Source organism: Tamandua tetradactyla, chromosome 9 (assembly GCF_023851605.1).
Source record: "Tamandua tetradactyla isolate mTamTet1 chromosome 9, mTamTet1.pri, whole genome shotgun sequence".
NCBI classification, from domain to species: domain Eukaryota; kingdom Metazoa; phylum Chordata; class Mammalia; order Pilosa; family Myrmecophagidae; genus Tamandua; species Tamandua tetradactyla.
In genome coordinates this window covers 58,901,304-58,923,141 of record NC_135335.1, presented here as the reverse complement: position 1 = coordinate 58,923,141, position 21,838 = coordinate 58,901,304, and the positions used below count along the sequence as shown (strand labels likewise).

General features: G+C 38.4%; 1 protein-coding gene across 3 annotated transcripts in view; it reads right to left on the bottom strand.

The window, feature by feature from the left end:
- MARCHF6 (membrane associated ring-CH-type finger 6) overlaps positions 1 to 21,838 on the bottom strand; it is an 85,883-nt gene that overhangs the window by 15,905 nt on the left and 48,140 nt on the right. For all 3 annotated transcript variants that reach the window (XM_077116854.1, XM_077116853.1, XM_077116852.1), the window contains exons 15-21: positions 21,702 to 21,836; positions 18,417 to 18,536; positions 17,585 to 17,685; positions 14,003 to 14,140; positions 12,986 to 13,190; positions 1,956 to 2,025; positions 307 to 488 (exon numbers count right to left, since the gene is read on the bottom strand). In XM_077116854.1, the coding sequence (XP_076972969.1) occupies positions 307 to 488; positions 1,956 to 2,025; positions 12,986 to 13,190; positions 14,003 to 14,140; positions 17,585 to 17,685; positions 18,417 to 18,536; positions 21,702 to 21,836 (951 nt within the window). The remainder of the gene's footprint in view (positions 1 to 306; positions 489 to 1,955; positions 2,026 to 12,985; positions 13,191 to 14,002; positions 14,141 to 17,584; positions 17,686 to 18,416; positions 18,537 to 21,701; positions 21,837 to 21,838) is intronic.

The window sequence follows — 21,838 nt, the reverse complement described above, 5'->3', positions numbered from 1 at the left end:
AAACATATGTCTTTCAACAAGGGACTAATAGGGTAAGCCTAGAAGACTGAATTAGCTGGTTCCTATACTGCAAATATAGTTGTGTGCGTTTTTCCTTTAACCCTCAAAATAGATATATTAATCTATGTATATGGCTCTCAGAATGAACCAGAAAGCTACTGTCTTAAAGGAACATTACTTTTAATTCAAAAAACTCTCTTGACACTAGCAGCATAATGAAGAAACAAAAATAAGACGAAGAGAGAAATGAATGGAAACATTCACTACCCCTGTCAGATGGTAGCAGGTTTTATTTCTGAAACCTACCATGAGGGACCATTCTTTAACCTTCTGGAAGATCACTCTGCGTCCCTGGGGCATCCATGCCACCAGAACTGTCACCGCCCTTACAGTCAGCCAGCAGACATAGAGGCCACAAGCAGCTGTGTACAGCTCATGGATTTTGGCAGTCCCCGTCCAAAATGACATTAACCAGCGGCCAGCAAATACTGAAAATAAAAAGGCTGATGAATAAAAAGCCTATGTAAAGAGAAACATAAGCTTGATGTTTTTATTGTTCTAGTGTTTTTCACATTAAAAAGACATCATATTTTGATATATTAGTGTCTTCAATTAAAAAAAAAACACAACAAACTCTAAGGAGTGTACGATTGATTCATACACAAATCAAAACAGTGGTTGGGGAGAAGCTCTTATGACATGCACTAGATTTGCCATGTCAATTGTGTGTTCTTCCAGGATGGAGAAAGCTTTCTGTGTGTGTGTGGGGGGGAGTTGCTTTGTCATTATTATATACTGAAATTATTATGTACATAATAGGTCAGCTGTGAAGAATTTACATTCTATTATTTGTGCTGCCAATATTTTTAATATTTAGGAATAGTGCAAATAATGCATAGTAATTTTTCAACTGGCTGGCTTATGAAGACAAAAAGCTAAACTTATTTTAATATGGCGTGGGCACAATACTTTAAAAGTATAATTTAAAAAGAGTATTATCAATTTTCTTAGGAAGAATTTAAGAGATCTAAATATACCAGAACTTCAGTGAAATCAATCTGAGAGTTAACAGATTGACTCACGAAGAGTTATAAATAAATAATACTGAGCACCACAAAAGTCTCTCAGGAAAGATCATTTATGTAATTTAGTAACTTTATACATTTACTCTTAATAAGGCTAGGGAAAACAAGGCCCATATTTTCAGCATTATTCTTCTAGCAATTAATTCTCCTCCCAAGAGTATTACTATTTTTAATATCTAAAAGGGGCTAGTCGGTGTGCTGAGCATTTTCCATACTTTATCTCATTCATCTTCACAACAAGCTCCTAGTGTAGATGCCACCTTCATTTTAAAGATTAAGGAATCAAGGCTCAGAAACAGAGCCTTGCCCAAGAATACACAATGTAGGTAGCTGGATTTGAACCCAAGTCTACATGATGGCAAAACTCATGCTTGTGCCCACTGAATGATACTACCTCCAAATCAAAGTAAATCATCTCAACAGTGAAGTCTTACAAGACCCAATGCTGGTAAACCACAGGCTTCTTCGCAACTTCCCTCAAAACAGTATGGGTATGAACATAAGTCACTTTTAAACACAAATACATAATTTGATAATAAACATCAAAAGTATTATTTTTAAAAATGACAAGTAATTCAGATGACTTTTTGAGATTACATAAGACAATGTCCATGGAAAATGAGTACTTTTTACTTCCAAAATGAATCATAAATTTTTATCTTGGTTTGTCCCCTTCTGTTCTAATATAAATGAGTCCAAAAAGGTGGTGAACTCTAAATGGACCAATGTCCCAATATTCAATAAAAATTAAGAGACAGAAACTATTTCTAGTTTATACTTGATGAAAAAAATCACATTTCCCCAAGATATACCCTTTTAAAACAAAGTCCCATTATACGCTACTAGCTAAAAACAAGGGTAAGCTCATACCTGGTAAAGTAAGGCAGATGAGGCTGGCGATCAGTAAGGTTATACACATGAAGACAATCAACAGAAATATCTGCAAGATGAAACATGAATGGGCACAAATGGTTGTTTATATGACCACTGATTTATGACATTGCTCAGAAAATTAACACAATCTACCACTAAAAAGAAATTGCCAGTATTTTTATTTCTAGATTTCCTTTCATTTCACATAAGAAGGATATTTTTACTTTAGGTAAGATTACCTATGATTTAGGCCAAAAGAAAAATAAGCATCCATTCTCATACAGTCAAATACATCATCAAGTAACAAGCAAATACATATATATATATATATATATATTTTTTTTTTTTTGCATGGGCAGGCATGGGAATCGAACCAGGTTCTCCAGCATGGCAGGCGAGAATTCTGCCTGCTGAGCCACCGTGGCCCACCCACAAGCAAATATATTTTAAATCGGAGAGCATAAAAAAAAAAAAAAACAGAATTACTTAAATGTTCCCTTATTAGTCACTAAAACTAAAAATTACAAACTAAGAATATTCACTCATTTATCAAATATTTGAAAACAACTTTTCATGAAAGAAAAGCTGACTCTGTTAACAGTGCTATCCAATTAGAAACTTCTGTGATGATAGAAATGTCTGTTTCTACACTGTCCAATATAGTAGCCAGTAGCCACATGTGGTTGCTGAGCATTTAACATGTGGCCAGTGTGAATGAAGAACTGAACTTTACATTTTACTTAATTTTAATTAAATTCAATAAATGAAAATAGCCACATGTGGCAAGCGGCTACTGTACTGAAGTGTGCAAGTATAAAAACAGGAGGGGAACGTTTTACCCAACGGTAGAGGGGCGGCCATCACTGCTTTCCCTTCTACCTAAACAGTGTAAGCTGTCACAAGACCACCAGGCAGAAAGGGCAGGAAGACTTTTGAAAAGGACCAACTAGAAAGCACAGAGAAGAGATTCTGAGGGTTTGTCAGCTTTGACTGATTAAAAAACCCTTTAGCTCTGGGACAGAAGGCACCTTTTGCTTAGAAGGCCTTTCTCAGTCTCTGGAGAACTGAGAGGGCCAAGTAAAGACCAGGAATACAGTAAAAGGAAGCTGATATGTGTTCTGCTTTTAAATCGCCTAAGAGATAAAGGAAAAACTGACCTTCATATTTCCTTCCTAGTGAAACAGCAAAGTCTTCTAGAACAAGCTGCTGCACAAGGAATAAAGAATGCCTCAAGCAAACAAAGCAGCAGGGAGAACTGTTCACTGAATATTGTTGTAGCATTCAAGGCTCTCCTCTCTGCTCCCTACCGATTTAAGAGCCTCAGCTCTCACAACTCACCATCTACACTCCACCCTCCAAATACACTCGGCTTACCAGCAATTCCAAACCTACAGGGCTCACCTACTGCTTGTCCTGGGCACATGCTGGAAGGCCCTTCCCACTTTCCATGTCTTTCTGTCTAGCCTCTCAACTTTAAAGATTTAATCAGGGAAGGCCACGAAGGCTCAGCAGGCAGAGTTCTCGCCTGCCATGCCGAAGACCCGGGCTCGTTTCCCAGTGCTTGCCCATGTAATACAAAAAAAAAAGATAAAGATTTAATCACGTATCACCTCCTCCACGAAGATTCCTTTGTGTCCATACTATGGATCAGTGAGCCTGATAAAGCACAGTACCCTCTGTGAACACTATCAGGAGAACCCAAATCAGTAATACTTGTTTTCTTGTCACCTCAACTAGAGGATAAAATGTTTCAGGGCTAAGACTGTGTGTCTGATTGCTAATTCCCTTACAAATACCTAAAATATCACAGGTACTCGACATATTTGCACAATCTAAATGAATAAATCAGTATTTTTAATCTACAAAACTCGCCAAAATATTATCATGCCCAAATTTGTAAAAGAAGAAACTAAGGCCAAGTTTTAAAATAATGTCACCAGCCCATAAAATTATTAAAGGTCATCTAAAATATCAGACTGAGCATGGATGAATACATACAGTGGTCAGCAATTTACATTTCTGACAAAATTCCAAATCATAGTTTAGAGACCAAGGGTCAGGCAAGTTCCTTTTTTTAAAAAATTTTTATTAGTAAAACCAATCAACATACAATATGAACATTCTCTTTTTTCATCACATAGTTGTATATTGATCATCATGATCGTTTCCTAGAACATGTGTACCAATTCAGAAAAAGAAATAACAAGAAAACAAAAAATTTCATACATACTATACCCCTTACCCCTCCCTTTCATTGATCACTAGCATTTCAATCTACTAAATTTATTTTAACATTGGTTCCTGTTCTGGTTAGCTAGCTGCCGGAATGCAACACACCAGAGACGGATTGGCTTTTAATAAAAGGGGATTTATTTTGTTGGTTCTTCAGAGGAAAGGCAGCTAACTTTCCACTGAGGCTCTTTTCTTACGTGGAAGGCACAGGATGGTCTCTGCTGGTCTTCTCTCCAGGCCCCTGGGTTCCAACAACTTTCCCCGGGGTGATTTCTTTCTCCATCTCCAAGGGCCTGGGCTGAGCTGCAAGTGCTGAGATGAGGAATGCCAAGCTGCTAGACTGTGCTACATTGCGTTCTCTCATTTAAGCACAAGCCAATTAAGTTAAACGTCACTCATTGCAGCAGACACGCCTCCTAGCCGACTGCGGATGTAATTAGCAACAGATGAGATTCACCTACCACTGGCTCATGTCCACAGCAACAGAACTAGGTGCTTTCACCTGGCCAAGTTGACAACTGAATCTAACTACCACAGTTCCCCTTATTATTTATTTATTTTTAATCCATATGTTTTACTCATCTGTCCATAAGTTAGATAAAAGAAACATCAGGCACAAGGTTTTCACAATCACACAGTCATGCTGCAAAAGCTCTACCATTATATAATCATCTTCAAGAAACATGGCTGCTGGAACACAGCTCTAAATTTTCAGGCAGTTCCCTCCAGCCTCTTCATTACATCTTAAGTAACAAGGCGATATCTACTTAATGCATAAGAATAACCTCCAGAATAACCTCTTGACTCTGTTTGGAATTTCTCAGCCACTGACACTTTATTTTGTCTCATTTCTCTCTTCCCCCTTTCAGTTGAGAAGGTTTTCTCAATCCCTTGGTGGTGAGGCAAGTTTCTTAATCTGATCTTCTGTTTCATCGAGATAAACATGGCATCAGCAAACCAGATCTTACAGTACTTAGATGAGGATTAAATGGGGGAAAAAATATTAAAATGCCCATTCCAGTTCCTGGTACACAACAGAAATCTATCAGCAATGTCAGTACCTTATTTACTCTAGCAACTTTGATACTGTCTCAAAAATAAGGAACCAGAGGAGGGGCCAAGATGGCGGCTTAGCAATGTGCGCGTTTTAGTTCGTCCTCCAGAACAACTACTAAATAACCAGAAACAGTACCGAACATCTCCCAGAGCCACGTCAGTGACTGGAAACACAGCGTACCCGAGTTGGGACCAGCTGGACCGGCTGCAAGCCTCCCCAAAACTATGAGTTCCCCAAGCCACGGAGCCCGGCACCCCTCCCCCACAGGCGGCTTCCCAGAGGGAAAGGAAAGAGATTCTAAACCTGGTCAAGGCAGAGGTGGCTCACTGGGCTCAGGGAAAAAGAGGAAAGGGGAGGAAATGGAGGTTTTAGTGGCTGTGTCTCTACAGAGACTTGGCAGCCTCTGGATTCAGCGGCTGGACTTCTCAGGCTGCAACTGCCCAAGGCATAGGCAGAAACGGGCTGCTTTCAGGGCTGTCTCCCACCTGTGCCTTCCCCAGAAGAGAGGTGAAGCCCAGCTCAGGTGGAATCCCTCCCTCAAGGAATTCAGACCCCAGAGCTTGGCAATTTGAAGCCATTAAAATCAGCCTACAACCTCTCCTCTGTCTCCACCATGCCCCCAGCAGGGAGAGTCTTCCAAAGTTAAAAGTGCCGCAACATCTTTTGCTGGTACGAACCGCAGGCAAACGCACCACATACTGCACAGGATAGAAAAAACAGAGCCCAGAGACTTCACAGGAAAGTCTTTTAACCTGCTGGGTCTTACCCTCAGGGAAAACTGACGCAGGTGACTCCTTGCCCCTGATAGGAGGCCAGTTAAGTCCAGGAAAACCCCGCTCCAGTCTATAATACCTGCGTAGACCCTCCTAAGGGTTGGGAGGGAAAAGGCACCACACAAACAGGGCAAGAAATAAGAAAAAAAGAACTGAAAAATTATCCTCTATTAAACAAAACCTAAGCTAGAGGTCCAGAAAAAGCTGAACTGAAGGTCAAAGAACAGATAGACAACAAATTCATCTGGCAAGAACATCGTAGGTAAGAGAAGTGAAAGCAATCACCAGAATAAACTAATTAAGGTAATTAAATGTCTAGATGCCAGCAAAAAATAACAAATCACACCAGGAAAATTGAAGATATGGCCCAGTCAAAGGAACAAACCAATAGTTCAAACAAGATAGAAGAGCTGAAACAACTAATTTAGAATATATGAACAGACATGGAAAACCTCATCAAAAATCAAATCAATGAATTGAGGGAGGATATGAAGAAGGCAAGGAATGAACAAAAAGAAGAAATGGAAAGTCTGAAAAAACAAATCACGGAACTTATGGGGATGAAAGATGCAGCAGAAGAGATGAAAAAAACAATGGTAGATTTCAAGAGACAGAGGTTAGAATTAGTGAACTGGAGGACGGAACATCTGAAATCCGACAAGGTACAGAAACTATAGGGAAAAAAATGGAAAAATAAGAGCAGGGACTCAGGGAACTGAATGATAATATGAAGTGCACAAATACACGTGTTGTGGGGGACACGGAAGGAGAAGAGAAGGGAAAAGGAGGAGAAAAACTAATGGAAGAAATTATCACTGAAAATTTCCCAACTCTTATGAAAGACCTAAAATTACAGATCCAAGAAGTGCAGCATACCCCAAAGAGAATAGATCCAAATAGACGTTCTCCAAGACACTTACCAGTCAGCATGTCAGAGGTCAAAGATAAAGAGAGGATCTTGAAAGCAGCAAGAGAAAAACAATCCATCACATACAAGGGAAATCCAATAAGACTATGTGTAGATTTCTCAGCAGAAACCATGGAGGCGAGAAGACAGTGGGATGATATATTTAAATTACTAAAAGAGAAAAACTGCCAACCAAGAATCCTATACCCAGCAAAACAGTCCTTCAAAAATGAGGGAGAAATTAAAACATTTTCAGACAAAAAGTCATTGAGACAATTTGTGACCAAGAGACCAGCTCTGCAAGAAATACTAAAGGGAGCACTAGAGACAGATACGAAAAGACAGAAGACAGAGGTGTGGAGAAAAGTGTAGAAAGAAGGAAAACTGGATACGACATATAAAATACAAAAGGCAAAATGGTAGAGGAAAGTACTACCCAAACAGTAATAACACTAAATGTTAAAGGATTAAACTCCCCAATCAAAAGACATAGACTGGCAGAATGGATTAAAAAACAGGATCCTTCTATATGCTGTCTCCAGGAAATACATCTTAGACCCAAAGATAAACATAGGTTGAAAGTGAAAGGTTGGGAAAAGATATTTCATGCAAATTACAACCAGAAAAGAGCAGGAGTAGCTATACTAATATCCAACAAATTAGACTTCAAATGTAAAACAGTTAAAAGAGACAAAGAAGGATACTATGTACTAATAAAAGGAACAATTCAACATGAAGACATAACAATCATAAATATTTATGCACTGAACCAGAATGCCCCAAAATACATGAGGCAAACACTGAAAAGGGAAATAGACACATCTACCATAATAGTTGGAGACTTCAATTCCCCACTCTCATCAATGGACAGAACATCTAGACAGAGGATCAATAAAGAAACACAGAATTGGAATATTACAATAAATGATTTAGATTTAACAGATATTTCTAGGACATTACACCCCACAACAGCAGGATACATCTTTTTCTCAAGTGCTCATGGGTCATTCTCAAAGATAGACCATATGCTGAGTCACAAAGCAAGTCTCAACAAATTTTAAAAGACTGAAATCATACAAAACACTTTCTCAGATCATAAGGAAATGAAGTTGGAAATCAATAATAGGCAAAGTGCCAGAAAATTCACAAATATGTGGAGGCTCAACAACACACTATTAAACAACCAGTGGGTCAAGGAAGAAATTACAAGAGAATCTAAATATCTCGAGGCAAATGAAAATGAAAACACAACATATCAAAACTTAAGGGATGCAGCAAAGGCAGTGCTAAGAGGGAAATTTATTGCCCTAAATGCCTATATCAAAAAAGAAGAAAGGGCAAAAATACAGGAATAAACTGTCCACTTGGAAGAACTGGAGAGAAACAGCAAACTAACCCCAAAGCAAGCAAAAGGAAAGAAATAACAAACATTAGAGCAGAAATAAATGAAACTGAGAACATGGAAACAATTGAGAAAATCAATAAAACCAGAAGTTGGTTCTATGAGAAAATCAGTAAGATTGATGGGCCCTTAGCAAGATTGACAAAAAGAAGAAGAGAGAGGATGCAAATAAATAAGATTAGAAATGGAAGAGGAGACATAACCACTGACCCCACAGAAATAAAGGAGGTAATAACAGGATACTATGAACAACTTTATGCTAATAAATACAACAATGAGATGAAATGGACAACTTCCTAGAAAGGCATGAACAACAAATTTTGACTCAAGAAGAAAAACAGATGAACTCAACAAACCAATCACAAGTAAAGAAATTGAATCAGTCATTCAAAAGCTTCCCAAAAAGAAAAGTCCAGGACCATACATACGGCTTCACATGTGAATTCTACCAAACATTCCAGAAAGAATTAGTACCAACCATGCTCAAACTCTTCAAAAAAATTGAAGTGGAGGGAAAGCTACCTAATTCATTCTATGAAGCCAATATCACCCTCATGCCAAAACCAGGCAAAGATATTACAAAAAAAGAAAACTACAGACCAATCTCTCTAATGAATATAGATGCAAAAATCCTCAACAAAATTCTAGCAAATCGAATCCAGCAACACATTAAAAGAATTATACATCATGACCAAGTAGGATTCATCCCAGGTATGCAAGGATGGTTCAACATAAGAAAATCAATTAATGTAATACACCATATCAACAAATCAAAGCAGAAAAATCACATGATCATCTCAATTGATGCAGAGAAGGCATCTGACAAAATTCAACATCCTTTCCTTTGAAAACACTTCAAAGGATAGGAATACAAGGGAATTTCCTTAAAATGATAAAGGGAATATCTGAAAAACTCACAGCTAATATCGTCCTCAATGGGGAAAAACTGAAAACTTTCCCCCTAAGATCAGGAACCAGACAAGGATGTCCACTATCACCACTGTTATTCACACTGTGTTAGAAGTTCTAGCCAGAGCAATTAGACAAGAAAAAGAAATACAAGGCATCAAAATTGGAAAGGAAGAAGTAAAACTATCACTGTTTGCAGATGATATGATACTGTATGCCGAAAACCCGAAAAAATGCACAGCAAAACTACTAGAGCTAATAAACCAGTACAGCAAAGTGGCAGGGTACAAGATAAACATTCAAAAATCTGCAGTGTTTCTATACACTAGTAATGAACAATCTGAGGGGGAAATCAAGAAACAAATTCCATTTAGAATTGCAACTAAAAGAATAAAATACTTAGGAATAAATTTAACTAAAGAGACAAAAGACCTATACAAAGAAAACTACAAGAAACTGTTAAAAGAAATCACAGAAGACCTAAATAGATGGAAGGGCATACCATGTTCATGGATTGGAAGACTAAATATAGTTAAGATGTCAATTCTACCTAAATTGATTTACAGATTCAATGCAATACCAATCAAAACCCCAACAACTTACTTATCAGAAATAGAAAAATCAATAAGCAAATTTACCTGGAAGGGCAGGGTGCCCCGAATTGCGAAAAGTATCTTGAGGGAAAAAAAACGAAGCTGGAGGTCTCACGCTGCCTGACTTTAAGGCATATTATGAAGCCACAGTGGGCAAAACAGCATGGTACTGGCATGAAGATAGATATGTTGACCAATGAAATCGGATTGAGTGTTCAGATATAGACCCTTTCATCTATGGACATTTGATCTTTGATAAGGCAGTCAAACCAACTCACCTGGGACAGAACAGTCTCTTCAATAAATAGTGCCTAGAGAACTGGATATCCATATGCAAAAGAACGAAAGAGGACCCATATCTCACACCCTATACAAAAGTTAACTCAAAATGGATCAAAGATCTAAACATCAGGTCTAAGACCATAAAACAGTTAGAGGAAAATGTAAGGAAATATTTTATAAATCTTATAATTGGAGGCGGTTTTATAGACTTTACACCTAAAGCAAGAGCACTGAAGAAAGAAAGAAATAAACGGGAACTCCTCAAAATTAAACACTTTTGTGCATCAAAGAACTTCATCAAGAAAGTAAAAAGACAATGGGAGACAATATTTGGAAACGACATATCAGATAAAGGTCTAGCATCCAGAATTTACAAAGAGATTGTTCAACTCAACAACAAAAAGACAGCCAACCCAATTACAAAATGGGAAAAAGACTTGAACCGACACTTCTCAGAAGAGGAAGTACAAATGGCCAAAAGGCACATGAAGAGATGCTCAACATCCCTGGCCATTAGAGAAATGCAAATCAAAACCACAATGAGATATCATCTCACACCCACCAGAATGGCCATTATCAACAAAACAGAAAATGACAAATGCTGGAAAGGATGTGGAGAAAGAGGCACACTTATTCACTGTTGGTGGGAATGTCAAATGGTGCAACCACTGTGGAAGGCAGTTTGGCGGTTCCTCAAAAAGATGAATATAGAATTGCCATATGACCCAGCAATACCACTGCTAGGTATCTATTCTGAGGACATAAGGGCAAAGACACTAACGGGCATTTGCACACCAATGTTTATAGCAGCATTATTTACAATTGCAAGGAGATGGAAAAAGCCAAAATGTCCATCAACAGATGAGTGGCTAAACAAACTGTGGTATATACATACGATGGAATATTATGCAGCTTTAAGACAGAATAAACTTATGAAGTATGCAACAGCATGGATGGACCTTGAGAACATTATGCTGAGACTAGCCAAAAACTAAAGGACAAATACTCTATGGTTTCATTGATATGAACTGACATTAGTGAATAAACTTGGAATATTTTATTCATAACAGAGACCATCAGGAGATAGAAATAGGGTAAGATATTGGATAATTGGAGCTGAAGGGATACAGACTGTGCAAAAGGACTGGATACAAAAATTCAGAAATGGACAGCACAATACTACCTAACTGTAATATAATTATGTTAAAACACTGAATGAAGCTGCATGTCAGAATGATAGAGGGAGGAGGGCTGGGGACATACTGAAATCAGAAAGACAGATGTCAAAGATTGAGACGGTATAATCTAGGAATGCCTAGAGTGTATAATAACAGTGAAATGTACAAGGTACAATTTTAAAAACGTTTTTGCATGAGGAAGAACAAAGGAATGTCATTATTGCAGGGTACTGAAAATAGATGGTAATTAATATTTTAAAATGTCACCTTCTGTGTGAGACTAAAGCAAAAAATGTTTATTTGTTACAAAATTAATATTTTGACTAGTGTATTTCCTAATATAACTTATGTAGATAGTTTGATTGAATGCCATAAGTACTTAGAATCTCAGGTAGGACATCAGATTTTGTTGGTTTGTCCAGAGTGATGCCCCAATGAATCCCAGAGTGATTCGATCAGTGAGTGGAAAAGTATCTGCAAAGCCCCCTTCGGAGAGTGGTGAAAACGGGGAGAAATTCAACTTCCCCAAGTTGAATTCTTGATATTCTTAATATTCTCACAAGCAGTGTGGACAACCAAAGCTATAGGCAGAGCCCCCAGTCTTGGGGTTTGTTCATATGAAACTTAACCCCGCAAAGGACAGGTCAAGTCTACTTAAAATTTAGGCCTAAGAGTCACCCCCAAGAGAACCTCTTGTGTTGCTCAGATGTGACCCCTCTCTCCAGCCAACACAATGAGCAGTCTCACTACCCTACCCCTCTCTACGTGGGACATGACTCCCAGGGGTGTGGACCTTCTTGGCAACGTGGGACAGAGATCTTGGAATGAGTGGAGACTGAGCATCAAGGGATTGAGAAAACCTTCTCGACCAAAAGGGGGAAGAGGGAAGTGAGACAAAGTGTCAATGGCTGAGAGATTCCAAACAAAGTCGAAAGGTTATCCTGGAGGTTATTCTTATGCATCAAGTAGATATCATCTTGTTATTCAAGATGTAGTGGAGAGGCTGGAGGGAACTGCCTGAAAATGCAGAGCTGTGTTCCAGTAGCCATGTTTCTTGATGATGACTGTATAATGATATAGCTTTCCCGATGTGACTGTGTGATTGTGAAAACCTTGTGTCTGATGCTCCTTTAATCTACCTTGTCAACAGATGAGTAGAATATATGGAATAAAAATAAATAACAGGGGGAACAAATGTTAAAATAAATTTAGTTTGAAATGCTAGTGATCAATGAAAGCGAGGGGTAAGGGGTATAGTAGATAAAATTTTTTTTTTCTGTTTTTGTTTTATTTTTCTGTTGACTTTTTATGTCTTTTTCTGAATTGATGCAAATGTGTGGGAAATGATCATGATGATGAATATGCAACTATGTGATGATATTGTGAATTGCTGCGTGTATGTGTTGGGAATGTTTGTGCTTCTTGCAATTTTTTTTAATTAATAAAAAATTAAAAAAAAAAAAAAAGGAAACCAGAACACATGGAACTTCAACTCTATGACCAAGCTCTATAATTTGACAAGCTTACTCAACTGATCAGATTTACATATATTTTATTGCATGAGGTTAGCATAACATAGCTTTTTGACAGAAAATGATGTTTAAACAAACCACTGTATCATAACAGCAATAATTCTCAATAGAAACATGAAAAAAAAAACCCCAGAATTCTGGTTTATAGTATATAGTACCTACCCTGAGTGGAAAATTTAAAGGCCGACGGTAAGGCTGAAAACCGACAGGTCCTCCCTGCTGGAGTATGGCTTGGTGGGCTGCATGAAGGCCTTCCCCCACCACTGGAATAGCATTGTTATTTCGAGCATGCTGGTTATTATTAACTTGCTGGTTTGCACTGTTCTCATTTTCTTCCTGGTCTCCCAATAAATAGGAATGAAGATCTCTGTATAAAAATTACATCAGTGAAAATTTCCATTTCAGGTGAATAACATGGCAGACATAGATTTTACATTCTTAATAATTGCCACTAAGAGTGAAAAATGTACAAGTAGAATCTGTACATAGTACTATTTTACCTGAAGCCAGACTAAATGTTGGTGCCTGTTTTAAATTAAAACTTTTAAAATTCAGTTATCAATTGTAGAATACCCCATAAATTCCATTTATTTTATCAATTATTCAGCCAGTAACTGAGGAGAAATTAGTTACCAAAAAAAGTACAACGTACAAAATAGTCTCTGTGAGTATTTAAGATCTTTTACAATCACATACAAGCAAATCCATATTTCAAGGTAAGTTATCTACTAGATGCCAAATATTTTAACTCACAAAGACTCAACTTTTAAATAAGTACATAATGTGCAAAGCTTGAAAAAAGTAAGTAAATGATATATTCTGACTAAATAAGACACCAAAGCCAAGAATAGCTCATTCACCAGCTCTAAAATAAAGTAAGTTAGGCTGTTCGTAATGTACTGACAAAAAAATTTTTTTTTACACTACGCAATGAAATGAAACAACCTGGGCCAGCAGCAAACTCTTTACAATCATTCTCCATAAAGGGAAGGACAATGATTTAATGAAAAAGAAAAATTTTAAATTCCTGGCAATAAGTCATATACATTTGTAAGACATTGCTAAATCACTATTTAGTAAAACTAATTTTTCTTGAGCAGGGCATGGAGCTTACTTTTTCAGAAAGGCTATTAAACTGATTCAAATGATACATCTGAGGAGCCAACTGCCTATACTTACAGTAAATATCCAGCAGTAACAGTCCATGCTCGCACAAGCCCCTTCAGCCACTGTCTTGTATGGCCCTGTTCAAGCAATGCAGGCAAGACAACCTGAAGCAGAAGTAGCTCAAGGGACAGTTCACTCACTGGTGCATCACTAAGATAATTAAGAAGAGCCATGATTTATAATGTGAATTTTATTTTCCATTATAATTATATTATCTGGAAATATTTAATGGGATTACAATGAAATTCCATGAGGCACTGAATGAGCTCGCTGTCTTCATCACATTCCCTCTTGAGTCCAGTGAGACTTTCCTCCCAAGCTATGCCAAAATTCTCCTGATAAGGGTTGCCAGGGACCTTTGTGCTGTTAAATCCGATGGTCAAGTCTCAGTTCTCATCTTGCTTGCCATATTAATTGCAATTACATGATAGCTTACTCCCTTCTCAAAATACTTTCTCCATCAAGCAGCTTCCAAGACCCCATCTCTCCAGGCTCCCTCTTCCTTCACATACCATTCTAAGTAAATGGCAACTCCATCCTTCCAAGTATTCAAAATAGATACTCTGGAGCCACCTTGCCTCCCTTCTTTTCTTTTTTTTGGCATAGGCAGGCTCCAGTAATCAAACCTGGATCTCCAGCACGGCAGGCAAGAACTCTGCCACTGAGCCACCATGGCCCACCCCCTCCCTTCTTTTGGAAACATTATATTCAAATAGCCAGAGAATTCTGATGGCTGTACTTAGGAATATTCTAAATTTAACCACTTCTCACTACCTCCACTGCTATCATCTTCCTTTAAGCCCCCACATCATTCACCTGGATTACTGCATTATCTTCTTAGCAGTTTTCCTACCTGATGGGGCCACCCCAATCCAATCTCTTGCCGTCACAGCAGTCATAGCAACCCTCTTTAAACCTACCTAAGATCACTCCTTTGCTCAAAACTCTTCAAGACCTCTCACTCACGCAAGTGGAAGCCAAAGTCCTAAAATGGCTTGTGAGGTTCTCCTGGATCTGGCTTGCCATGAGCTCTTCTGACCACATTCAATCACCCTGCTACCCTCTCTCTGTCCCAGCCAAACCACCAACCCTGCTAGTTCTCAAACAGACCTGGAGCCTCTACACTTGCTCTACCCCTGCTCAGAACACTCTTGCTTCAGGTGTTTGCAAGGCTCATTCCCTTACTCCTTCAGGCCTTTCTTTCCTCCATGTCACCTCCCCAGGTCTTCACCCTCCTAGCCACGCTAATCCCCTTTCCCTACACTGCTTTCCCCACAGTACTTACAACCCTTTAACATACTACATTTATCAATTTATTTTATTGTCTTTCTCTCTCCCACTAAAATGTAAGCCCCACAAGGACAGTGATTTTTTTGCTAATCTGTTTTAATCCATTCCATCCTGTGCTGGTTTAAAACTATTATGTACCCCAGAAAAGCCATGTTTTAAACCTGATCCAATTTTGTAGGGTCATATATATGGTTTAGGGTGGGAAATCTTGACTGGATTGTTTCTATGGAGATGTGATACACCAACTGTGGGTGTGGCCTATTGATTAGATAGAGGTGTGACCAACCCATTTAAGGTGCGTGTTGATTTGTTTACCAGAGTCCTGGTAAGGGGGTAACATTTTAGAGAAACCTCAGATGCAGACACTTAGAGAACAGTTGCTTCCCAGCTGACAGAGACACAGATGTTTGGAGATGCTTGGAGTACTGACACAGAGAGACGATGCCTAGACACAGGCAGAGCCCTGCAGACATCATCATGTGCCTTCCCATGAGATGCTAAGCAAGCCAGATACCCAGAGCTGTGTCTCAGAGGAGCTAAATGAAGGCCCACAGATGCTTAGAGAGGAAACCACTGGTATCAGAAGCTGGAAGCAAAGGAACTGGGAATGAGGACCAGCAGGTACCAGCCAAATGCCTTCCGACGTGACAAACACTGGCCTTTCTTGAAGTTCTTCTCTGGATACCTTAGTTTGGACATTCTATGGAACTGTAAACTTGCATCACAAGAAACTCCCTTCATAAAAGCTATTCCATTTCTAGAGTATTACATTCCAGCAACTTTAGCAAACTAAAACATTTCCCTAGTGCTAGAAATAGTACTTGACATATGATGGGCCTTCAATTTCACTGAGGGAATGAACTAAACACTTACATAGTACAGAAATTTTGCTACACTTCTAGCTAATAAATGACTATCAAAATGGTTCTCTGCCAAAAATACATGAAGCTAGAAACCTGTGTTTCCTGATTTTCAATATGGCTGGATTCAAAATATATACTATATGAATGAGGTAAGAATTAGGAAACCACTTGTCAAATCTACAAAAATCTTAAATACAAAAATATAAAGTTCCAGTGCTAAAGAGTAATAATCCAAAATGCTATAAAGTAATACTGCATTTTAAATCATTTACTGGCATTTTTCCAGCCACTTAAACTAACTGGGAGATAAATATTTCCAGTTTTCACTATGTGTGAAACAACAAAACTTCTTTCATTGACAATCATGGTCCCATGCAAGACATTAAGGAAGTTAAAAATTATTTCCACCATCATGTACAAAATGACAAACACTTATAAAATAATTCAACAGATGCTACAAGAAACAGGTACTATAACAGTGGAGACAACTTTAAAGAAGGAAATGATGAGTTACTCAAGTTTGAGAACAACTTGGAAAATAAAACCTTGATCTGAATCTTAAGGAGGGATATTAAGAGCTTGCCAGGGAAACACAGGGAAGAACATTCCCAACAGAAGGAAAGACAGAGAACAGCTGCCACTTATGGGAGACTCAATGGACTTTAGCATAATTAGACAGAATTCATCCTTGACAATGACAGGACGCAGAGTGAGATTATGCCAAACCTTACACGTTATTCTAGATGAGCTGGATGTGGCCATGCAGATTATGGAGGAACTGGTTTTAGAAAGTCTAAACTAGAAGCCGTTACGTTGAGGGTAGATTATAAATGGAGAACAAGAGAAAGGCCTAAAAAAAGGTAGTGAGTGGTAAACCAAGCTAGATTAGTTAGATCAGAGGACTAATGGAAGAACTGACAAGACTTAAAGACTGATGGGAATAAATCTGAGGAAGAAATCCAATTCATCTGGCAGATTTCTGGCTTCAGTAAATGAGGGAGTACTGCAAATCACTCAAAAGAGGGAACACTGGAGGAATGAGGAAGACTATGTTTCCAAGTGACTTAAGTTTCTAAACCAAAAAAAATGTTTTTGATCCATAAACACTGTATTCTATTTTTAATCAATAATTAATGTGCAATTTTGGCTATATTCCTTACAATGTACTTTTCATGTAATGATAATGCCACTACAAACTATCATTTATCATATGATAAGTCATTCCAGTCCTGGAAAAAAATTTCAGTAGCAGAAAAAGTCTTCCTCTGGAAAATAACAACCATTAAACTAATGTGTATGTGATCCAGAACATAGTAAAATCTTACTATATGGAAATTTTCAATAACCATGAGAAACGAATGTTTTAAATGTGTATAATCAGAATAACAATTCCCTAACAAGGGATAAATTAGTAAAACTATTCCAAATTTTTAAAACTTACCTGTAGAGCATGACATTATATGGAAGAAAATTAGGGAGCAGACTCTTAATTATACGTATAGGAAGCCAAAGCATAAGGAGGACAATTGAGCCAAAGACAATCTGCAATGAGAAAAAGGACACGACAATACTTTCAGTAACTCTCCGCTGAGAGGAGGGCCGATCTCAGAGCATATCCAACCACACGCTATCCAAGTCTGCAGACCACTCAAGGCCCCAAGTGTTCTCATACTCTGTACTATACCCGAGTTACAGCGTGAAGAATGGAATAGGATCCTCTGCCTCTCTCTCTCTATGACACAAGGGATACAACAGAACTGCAAAGGACAATCACTGCTTGGTGTGTGACAAGAGCAGGAAACTTAAAATAATGAAGGTGCAGAATCACATGCAATTTAAAAATCACCCGTAAATATATGAGACGCTACCCATTTTAATGGTTACAGAAGTTTCTAAGGGGCACAATATTGCTTTTAGAATTTTATTTTGTAAAAATCAGGTATGACTAATTTTATCCAAGTAGGGAAGACACTGTGAGATGCTTCTAAGAGTTTAATTTAGAAGCCATTAACAAGTCTCCACTGTTCCAATGCAAATTAAATATAATTAAGAGATACTTAATGTACCAATCAATTATACCACATAAGAAAAAGCATTTTGCTTTATTAAATATCATTTATTTTAACAAAGTAATGAATAACAACTACTTGACACCTATGTCTCATAGCATATAATATGTTATTCAATATACTCTACATGCCCCCCCCCACCTTGACAAAATAAATCTAAGGGCAACACACTTTATTAAAAGAACAGTTAATAAGTCCACTTACCACTGACAAAATAAATCTTCGAAGATGCCTGTAAATGGGCAAATGGATCATTTCCTGTACTGGGTTAAAATCTGGATCATTCAAATTCCTTAGAAACCATAAGACACCAGGTCGTAGTACCTGCAAATGTGTTTTAAAGGCTATAAAATAAAGTGTTCACCAATATCTCCAGGCTCTATATATGAGTTAAAACATTAACAGAAAAAAAAGAGCTTTCTAAAATCATTTTGGCATTCAAAATGGGTTCAAAGAAAATTCATATGCTTCTCACTCATGGGAAAAGCAGTACCTAAACCAGAATCTTTATGAAAATGACCTTGTATTTGATTGTCTTTAATGTATTTAACCATTCATTGAAAAACATTTACTGAGCCAAATTTATCAAGAATCTAAATCTCTGAAATGAAAAATAATAAAACAAATCTATCATTTGTTAGTTATGTAGTCATTTATAAACAGCCCTAAAACCAAAGACCTGATTTGTTTTATAGTTTCCCAGAGGAGCTAGCTTAACTAAGAAATCCCATACTCTCACTTAATTATCTATAAAACATACTTTTCCTTTTCCCCCATTGATAATCATCAACCCAAGAGGCTGTAAGTTGTGGGGCACTGAGTGAGTCTGGACACTGGACCCAGTGGTACAAACTCACTGAACTACCTTGTGGAAAACATTTAACCTGTCAAATCTCTTCCTTTTGCCATTCTTCAAATGAGGAGACTGTAATATAGGGATCTCTAGGTGCCATTAACTCTCAAAAATATGAGGATTATCAACAAAAACCCCCACAACCAAAACCTGCAAACTTTTATCATAAAATTTTATCATGCAGCAATATAATCTAGAGTTCTTCTATGATTTCAATTAAAAAAATATATTGAACTTGCTTTAGTCTCATTTAGTTGATTCAAAGAAAGAATATAAGTTTTATTTTTGCAAACAGGTTTACTGAACTTATACTATGATTCTGGAGAAGGTTTTACTTCCTCTCCCCCAATCCTTACAGGAGTAGAGTCTCTGTGCTGCTGACTACTTCCATCCATGCCTGTATTTCTTCTAGGTTGGGCTATCATAAAGAGGATGGGTGCCTTTGTTTCTCACTGTTACCCTAGCATACATCAGTGTCCAGCACTCTGTGAACATTCAGTAAACATTTGATGAAAGAATACTCAGCAACAAGCATACTATTCAGAAGTCCTCAATTTTATACTTTCTGGGAAAACCATTTAGGGGAGAGTGCCAAGATGGTGGCTTAGCAAGGTGAGGGATTTAGTTTGTTCTCCAGAACAGCTACTAAATAGCCAGGAACAGTACAAAACAACTGCTGGGGCCACGTCAGTGACCGGTCACACAGTGTACCCCAGTCTGGATCAGTTGGACTGGCTGCGAGCTCCCCCCAGAACCGTGAGTGTCCCAAGTCGCAGCAGCCAGCACCCCTCCCCCACTGGCTGCTTCCCAGAGGGGAAAGGAAAGGGACTTTACCAGCAGCAGGGGCTGAGCACAACTAAGCTTCAACTGAGGAATTAATTCACAAATTCTGACTACCAAAAATAGGCCCCCAGCTCAGCTAAACCTGGTCAAAGCAGAGGTTGCTGATTTTTGTCCCATCACCAAGGGGGCAGAGCTAATAGAAAAAGAAAAAAGACAAAAAATAAACAGGTTTTTTGGATCGGATAGCACACAATACTTTGAAAGGATCTGGACCCTGAAGCAAAGGAAGGGGCACACAGTATCTGAAGATATGCAAAGCAACATACCAACTTATGCTCTTCATTGGCAAACCTGAGGAACGGGGGTCCTGCTCTGAGAAGGATTTTTCTCTTTCTTTTTTGTGGCTGTGTTTCTACAAAGGCTTGACTGCCTTTGGATACAGTGGCAGGGCTTCTCAGGCTGCAACTGCCCCAGGCATAGGCAGAAACAACCTTGTCTGAGAGCAAGTCAGGAGTCTGTGCCTTCCCTGGGTAGGGGTGGGGCCAAGCTCAGGTGAATTCCCTCCCTCAAGGAATTCAAATTACCAGGGCTTGGTAATTTGAAGCCATTAAAACAAGCCTACAACCTCACCTCTGTCTCCACCATGCCGTCAGCATGGAGAGTCTGCCAAAGTTAAAGCCCATCATCTTATGCTGGTGGGACCTGTAGGCAGACAAGCACCACATACTGGGCAGGACAGGAAAATCAGAGTCCAGAGACGTCACAGGAAAGTCTTTCAACGTGCAGGGTCTCACCCTCAGGGAAAACTGACACAGGTGACTCTTTCCTCCTGACAGGAGGCCAGTTTGGTCTGGGAAAATCTGGCTGGGGTCTGTAATACCTACAAAGACCCTCCTAAGGGTGGGGGGAAAAGTCACCATACAGGCAGGGCAAGAAACAAGAAAACAAGAACTGAAAAATTCTGCTCTGTTAAACAAAACCTAAGCTAGTGGTCTCCAGAATAAGCTGAACTGAATGTCAAAGAACAGATAGACAACAAAGTCATCCAGCAAGAAAATCCTAGGTAAAAAGATATGAAAACAATCTCCAGAATAAACTAATTAAGGTAATTAAATGCCTAGATGCTAGCAAAAAAATAACGAATCACACTAGGAAAACTGAAGATACGGCCCAGTCAAAGGAACAAACCAACAATTCAAATGAAATGCAGGAGTTGAAACAATTTTATACTTCCTACTAAACCAGAAGATTGAGCTTGAAATGAACAGTAATCAAATACTGACCCACTTCCATCACCTTCAAATTTGTAATGACCACAATCAAAACATAAGATTGGTAAAGGTACCCACCCATCTGGCAGGTGAACTGGAATTATAAAGTACCCTCACTGTAACTTCACACTCAGGTGCCAGCTTCAAGACCATTTTACACAGGTAACCCAACAAAACCACATCCTGCACACACTGCCGGCATTGCATTCCTTTGAATAAAGTCCAAGACAAGTTCACGGCACACAAAATTCCAAGACTTTCTTTAGAGGATGGCTACAACATATACCATATTAAACAAGTACTTTTATTTATTGTTTCCCCAGTCCAATTATTTACAAATTCAAAACTGATTATAGACATTAATAAAACATTATAGACAATAATAAAACATCCATTTCTGAGGCATCTGACTAAAACCACTTTAAAGCAATCAAGCCAAACTTCCCTTAGTTGTTTCCCTGAATTAATAACAAAGAATATGGGCTAGTGAATAAATCACCATAGTCTCCAAGTCTTGATTCTGGTAAAAACACAAGTCCTTTTCACAAATGTACAGTGTGGGCACTTCCCTGCAGAACTCACCTCTCTCAGCAGCAGAATGAAGGAGGCAAAGTAGAACACATAGACCATTCCCACTAGCCAATGCAGAAACATGGTAGTACCTGGAGCCGACTGAAAGCTCAGTTCTCGATCCTTCAGAGTAGCATCAAACATTTCCT